Genomic DNA, 6,378 nt, shown 5'->3' with positions numbered 1-6,378 from the left:
GATCCAATATCCGTACTGGAACCTCCTCATATGTCACATCTAGCTGAAGGGTGATCGATACATCTATCAAAATATACGTAGGGTGCGGCACGTATTTCCTCAGCATAGATACGTGAAACACATCATGCACCCCGACAAGTGAAGGTGGCAGCGCCAATCGATGTGCTACCTCTCTAATCCTCTCAAGTATCTGAAAGGGTCCGATGTAACGAGGAGCTAACTTCCCTTTCAATCCAAATCTCCTAACTCCCTTGGTAGGAGACACTCGCAAGAACACATGATCATCCATAGAGAACTCCAAAGGTCTCCGTCTCCGATCCGCATAGCTTTTCTGTCAGTCCTGGGCTTCTGACATTCTGCGTCTGATGGTATCAACCAACTCTGCATCTCGCTGAATACGCTAGGGGTCCAAGACTGACAATTCTCCAACCTCGTCCCATAAAGTAGGAGATCTACATGCTCTACCATATAATGCCTCGAATGGTGCCATCTGAATCGCTGAGTGGTAACTGTTGTTATATGCAAACTCCACCAAGTGCAAATGATCCTCCCAGCTACCGCCGAAGTCCATAACACAAGATCTCAATAGATCCTCCAATGTCTGGATAGTACGCTCTGACTGCCCATCGGTCTAAGGATGAAACGCTGTACTAAAACGGAGTTCCATACCCATAGCCTGCTGGAGACTCCGCCAAAATCGAGAAGTGAATCGTGGATCTCTATCTGATATAATACTCAGAGGTATACCATGCAATCTGGTGATCTCTCTGCAGTATAACTCTACCAATCGATCCAACGAATCCGTCCGACGGATCGGTAAAAAGTGTGCAGATTTGGTTAACCGATCAACGATTACCCAAATCGCATCATGTCCCTTCCGGGTACGGGGTAGCCCTACCACAAAGTCCATCGTGATATGCTCCCATTTCCATTCTGGTATTTCTATCTTCTGCAGTAACCCAGCTGGTCTCTGATGCTCCGCCTTTATCTGCTGACAAACCAAACATTGTGCCACGAATGTCGCAATGTCCCTCTTCATGCCATTCCACCAGTACGATCGTTTCCAATCCCTGTACATGCGAGTACCTCTGGATGAATCGCAAATCTAGATCGATTTGCTTCCTGTAATAAGTCCTCCAGAACAGGATGCGACTCGGGGACACATAATCTTCCACGAAAATACAGAATTCCACTATCATCACAGGTAAACTCTGTCTGCTGTCCTAAGATGACTCTGCTACGTAAAAACTGTAGATGCTGATCTGTAGCCTGAGCCTCTTTGATACGCTCCACCATAGGTAACTGAGCAACCATGGTGACTAACAAGCCTCGCTCTGTCTGTGCCTGATCTATCAACCCCAACTCAGAAAAGCTCGGCATCAATTCAATAACCATCACACGGTGACACGCCAAAACTCCACGGGATTTCCTGCTCAAGGCATCGGCCACCACGTTGGCTTTCCCCGGGTGATAGTTAATTGTGCAGTCATAGTCTTTCAAGAATTCCATCCATCTCCTCTGCCAGAGGTTCAATTCCTTCTGGGTGAATAAATACTTGAGGCTTTTATGGTCTGTGTAAACCTCAAAGGTGATCCCATATAAATGATGTCGCCATATTTTCAGTGAGAAAATGATAGCTGCCAACTCCAAATCATGGACTGGATAATTCCTCTCATGATCCTTCAGCTGACGTGAGGCATATGACACCACTCGCTCGTGCTGCATAAGTACTGCCCCTAATCCCTGATATGAAGAATCCGTGAAAAGTATGAATCCATCCACGCCAGAGGGGAGTACTAGCACTGGTGCAGAAATGAGCCTCCGCTTGAGCTCCTGGAAGCTTTGCTCACAAGATTCTGTCCAGCTAAATTTCTCACCCTTTCGGGTCAATCGTGTCAAAGGCAAGGCTATGCTGGAGAAACCTTCGACGAACCTCTGATAATACCTAGCTAATCCCAAGAAGCTACGTATCTCCTGTACCATCTTCGGCTGTTCCCAGCTAGTGATGGCTTCAATTTTTTGTGGATCAACTATTATACCTCTGCTGGAGACAATGTGTCCAAGAAAACCCACCGAAGGTAACCAGAATGCGCATTTGCTAAACTTCGCATAGAGGTGTTCTCGCCGTAGCGTCTCCAAAACTATGCGAAGATGTCGCCTGTGCTCCTCCTCAGATCGGGAGTATATCAGAATATCATCAATGAACACAATGACGAATTGGTCTAGATACTCAAGGAACACTCTGTTCAACAGATCCATGAATACTGCTGGAGCATTGGTAAGCCCAAATGGCATTACCAAGAACTCATAGTGACCATAACGAGTGCGAAATGCTGTCTTCGGAATATCTTCATCTCTAACCCTGAGCTGATGATAGCCTGAGCGCAGGTCAATCTTAGAATATACATAGGTATCCTTCAACTGATCAAATAAATCCTCTATACGTGGCAACGGATATTTGTTCTTAACAGTCACCGCATTCAGCTGTCGGTAATCAATACATAATCTCAGTTATCCGTCTTTCTTCTTAACGAAGAGTACTGGTGCTCCCCATGGAGAAACACTGGGACGGATAAATCCTCTGTCCAACAGCTCCTGCAACTGAACCTTCAGCTCCTCTAACTCTTTTGGTGCCATGCGATAAGGGGTCTTGGATACTGGTGAGGTTCCCGGAACCAGCTCAATAGTAAACTCGACTTGCCTATTAGGAGGCAAATCGGGGAGTTCGTCAAGGAACACATCTGGAAATTCTCGAACGATAGAAACATTCGAGAGCTGTGGTAATACATCCGAACCAGATTTAACCATGGACAACAAATATCCCTGACAACCCTGTGCCAATAATCTCCTTGCTTGCATTGCTGATATGACTGCTATCCCATCACTCTCGGTTCCAAAGAATACCAAAGATGGTAGACCTGGAGGTCGGAAAGTGACTACTCTAGTTCCGCAATCGACTGTGGCATGGTTCATGGCCAACCAATCCATGCCTAATATAATATCAAATTCCACCATCTGTAATACCTGCAGATCCACCATGAGAGTCTGACCATTGAAGTCTAAAGGACATCCTTTGACTTCCAGACTAATACTTAGTACCTCGCCAGATGGTAGAGATACCGTCAACCCATGAGTCCGATGAATAGGCAACCTCCCGATTTTTCCAAGAAATAGTCGAGATATGAATGAATGGGAACTACCCGTATCTATCAATAGATCTGCAGTAAAGGCATAAACTGAAATAGTACCTCGGAAAACCGATTCTTCAGCCCGCTGTGCCTCCTCCCGGGTAACCGTGTAAATGCGACCCACCTCTGAGCTCGGCTGTGGCATCCCTGGATTGGTCTGCGCTGCAATCGAACGTGCAGGAACCGACTGCTGATTCTGAGACTGAGGCTGCTGCTGATATGCTGAGTAAGGCTGAGGTGGATGAAAATCCTGCTGTACTGGAAATGCCTAATAAGAAGACACTGCGGCAAAATATTGTGTAGTCGCTGGTTCTTGACCCTGCACATGATATATCTATCCCTGAGAAGGTTGGGGTCGCTGCTGACGAGGAGCACCCTGTGTCTTCTGTGATCCTCTCTAGGGTCATGCCTGTGAGGGTTGGCCCCCCTGAGATGTAACCTTAGTAGTCTCCAACTGTGCCTTCAAAGTACAATCTCGACTCTCATGCCCTGGTAATTTGCAATAATAGCAAATGGAGTGATCCAAAGGACACTGGGATTTGGTATGACTTTTGGAGCCACACTGGTAACATCTGGATCCAACTCTATCTTTCTTCCAGTCACGTTGAGGGGGACGAGATGCTCCATCCGATGTCCGCCCTGCCTTCTGTGGCCGAGTGGATCCTCCAGTAGTAGTCTGTGAGCTCTGACCCTTATTCCCTCTCTTTTGTGACGACTGTTTATCCTGACCTTTCTCCTGAGTTACCTGCTGCTGAGTCATCTCAATAAATAATGCCCGATCCAACACCTCCCGGTAGGAACTACATGGAAAACCTGACATCCGGATCCGAATGTATGCAGTAAGACCCTGAGTAAACTGATGCATCCGATCGTAATCCTGTGCCACTAGCTGAGGACAAAATTCAGCCAACCTGCTAAACTCTGCATTATACTCCAATACCGAACGATCACCCTGCTTGAGGTTCAGAAACTCCTGGCGGCGAGCAAGACAAAAGGTAGCAGGGAAATACTGCCTCTCGAAAGCATCACGAAACATCAACCATGTGATATGCTGCTCCCCGAAGATCGTCTTCTGCATATCCCACCAAGTAACCGCCTGATCTCGGAGGTGATACGCAGCCAACTCCACTTTCTCTTCATCTGTACAGCTCATGTACCCGAAAGTGCTTTCTAAATTCCTCAACCAGCTACGAGCAGTCCAAGGGTCTGCTCCGCCCGGGTATAAAGTAACTCTATCCTTGACGGACCTCGCCAGCAACGGTATACGAGCTCTATCCCGCATCCAATCAATAGTAGTAGGTGCAGGTTCCACTGGTGGCATCATGGAAGGAATCCCCTGTGTCTAAAATCCCTGATCTCTCACTGGTGGTACTACCGAAGGGATCTCCTGAGGCTGACATCCCTGATCTCTATGAGGAGTCGGATGGGCATGTCCCCGACTAACTGTCTCAACATCAGTTGGATCCCTAGAGGAATCCGCCTCCTGAGTCACGGTGTTCTGGTTCCCCAGCCTTGATGGGTTGTTTCCGTGGTCGTCCCGGACCACGACGAGAACCAGCAGCTGACCGACCTCGTCTCATACCTGGTAGCATCAATTAATAAGTACTACCAACAATTTATAATTATACTTATAAAACTTGCAACCTATAACTTGGAGGGGTTCCGCCGCTGCCTGGTCCCAAATCCCAAAAAGTCACTTCAAGGAATCAAAACACGAAAAAATCCAAAACATGCGAATTAGGCATCGTAAACATGGCTCTGATACCAATAAATTTTCACGCCCCAAGAGTAAGGTTGTCCGACGAAAATCGGACAGCACCTCTCCTGTAGCAGTGACAAATGAACCAGTATACATAGCTAATAGATATACATATGCAAAATATAGCCAACACGGCAAGAACTAAGCACAACCATGCAGATAATAAGCAGCCCACTCAGCTGTTAAATCAAGCACAGCGGAAAACGAATAATAAGTACCAAAATACCAAAAGGAACTCACCGCGGGCTGGCCCGGCTTGACTCCTCGACAAAGTAAAACCAATTACAGAATAACATCAAGTCCCCAAATGGGTTATTACAACACCAAGTTCAAAAGTTCAACTCACAACCAGAAAGATAAATAAAATCGAAAATCCGTCCTCGGAAGCGACGTGGGACTAGCAGTCGGGATCCTCCAAGTGTACTGGCATCACTATCGGCTACCTGGTGAAATTACCAATGTATAGAGTGGTGAGTATAAAGACTCAGCGGGTAAAGAAATAGACAGTGCATGAGTAAACTAGCTTGCCAGGAATACAATAGGATATAGTCTCGGAATAATAAATAGCAGATACTACTGTGTATGTAAAGCATGTAAATCCATACCTGATTACCATATCCTACGCTAGTAGTATAGAGTCAGAAATATCACAAACCACTACAATACTGCTCATAACTACCTAATTTACATGTAAGGTATACTGTCAAGGTAAGCAGTGTCCAAGCAGATATAATAGGTATGTGATAATAGAACTGCGGCAGTAAACAACTAACAGCATAAACAAACAACAGCAATATAAACATGTAGAATAGCAACAGCATATGCAAAAATGGCCACCCCGCCCACCTCTCTACACCACGACCCGTGTATGGTCGAGAGGCCGGATCGGTGATTACTGAACCACTCCAGCCGTTACCACTATCGGGTAACCGAGTGGACAGTTTGCTCAGTAGCTATCTAGCTACGTCACAATGGGGTCCCTGCTGCTCACAACTCCAGCCGCCACTACCCATGAGTAATCGAGTGAGAGCAAGACAAGACAAGCAGCACACTCCCGCTACCACTACCCATGAGTGGTCGAGTGTGCGGCCCTGGTCAACGACCCTCTCAACCACATGGGAGATATGGTCGCCGACATGCGTGCTATGACATGATGCGGAAAATACAACAATCATCATACGTATACAACAGAGATCAGGTATGTTACATGAAGTCGCATGCTCAATACGAAATATAAAATAAACAATAGTCACACAGGTAAACATAGTGTCTAGTATTTGCTAATTATCAAAGATAACAACATGAGACTGTATTGATACGAAATCGAGCAGCTCGAAGATTGAGTGGACAAGGTATCAAGCACACGAAACGAATACGAGTGGAGTCAAGATAAATACTACATATCTGAAACTAACTCATGCACTAAGATCA

At 46.2% G+C, this 6,378-nt stretch overlaps 1 protein-coding gene across 1 annotated transcript; it reads right to left on the bottom strand.

Annotated features, from left to right (window-relative positions):
• Positions 1–1,035: 1,035 nt before the first annotated feature.
• Positions 1,036–4,512, bottom strand: LOC121990874. Its single transcript, XM_042544928.1, has 5 exons — positions 3,598–4,512; positions 2,542–3,456; positions 2,316–2,484; positions 1,582–2,264; positions 1,036–1,344 (listed from the first exon to the last, which is right to left on the bottom strand). Exons 1-5 carry the CDS (start codon positions 4,510–4,512, stop codon positions 1,036–1,038), a joined length of 2,991 nt encoding a protein of 996 aa, XP_042400862.1.
• Positions 4,513–6,378: the final 1,866 nt, after the last annotated feature.

The sequence above is a fragment of the Zingiber officinale genome, chromosome 6B, assembly GCF_018446385.1.
Source record: "Zingiber officinale cultivar Zhangliang chromosome 6B, Zo_v1.1, whole genome shotgun sequence".
Lineage (NCBI taxonomy): Eukaryota > Viridiplantae > Streptophyta > Magnoliopsida > Zingiberales > Zingiberaceae > Zingiber > Zingiber officinale.
The sequence above is the reverse complement of the archived record's forward strand: the minus strand, read 5'-3'. Positions and strand labels throughout refer to the sequence as shown.

Bases quoted from the DNA above. Each gene is read 5' to 3' on its own strand.
- LOC121990874 (XM_042544928.1), bottom strand. From the start codon at position 4,512: ATGATGCCACCAGTGGAACCTGCACCTACTACTATTGATTGGATGCGG. The intron at 2,485-2,541 runs GTACTCTTCGTT...GATTACCGACAG, and splicing joins TTTCTCCATGGGGAGCACCA to CTGAATGCGGTGACTGTTAA. The intron at 1,345-1,581 runs GTTTACACAGAC...TTGATAGATCAG, and splicing joins TATATGGGATCACCTTTGAG to GCACAGACAGAGCGAGGCTT.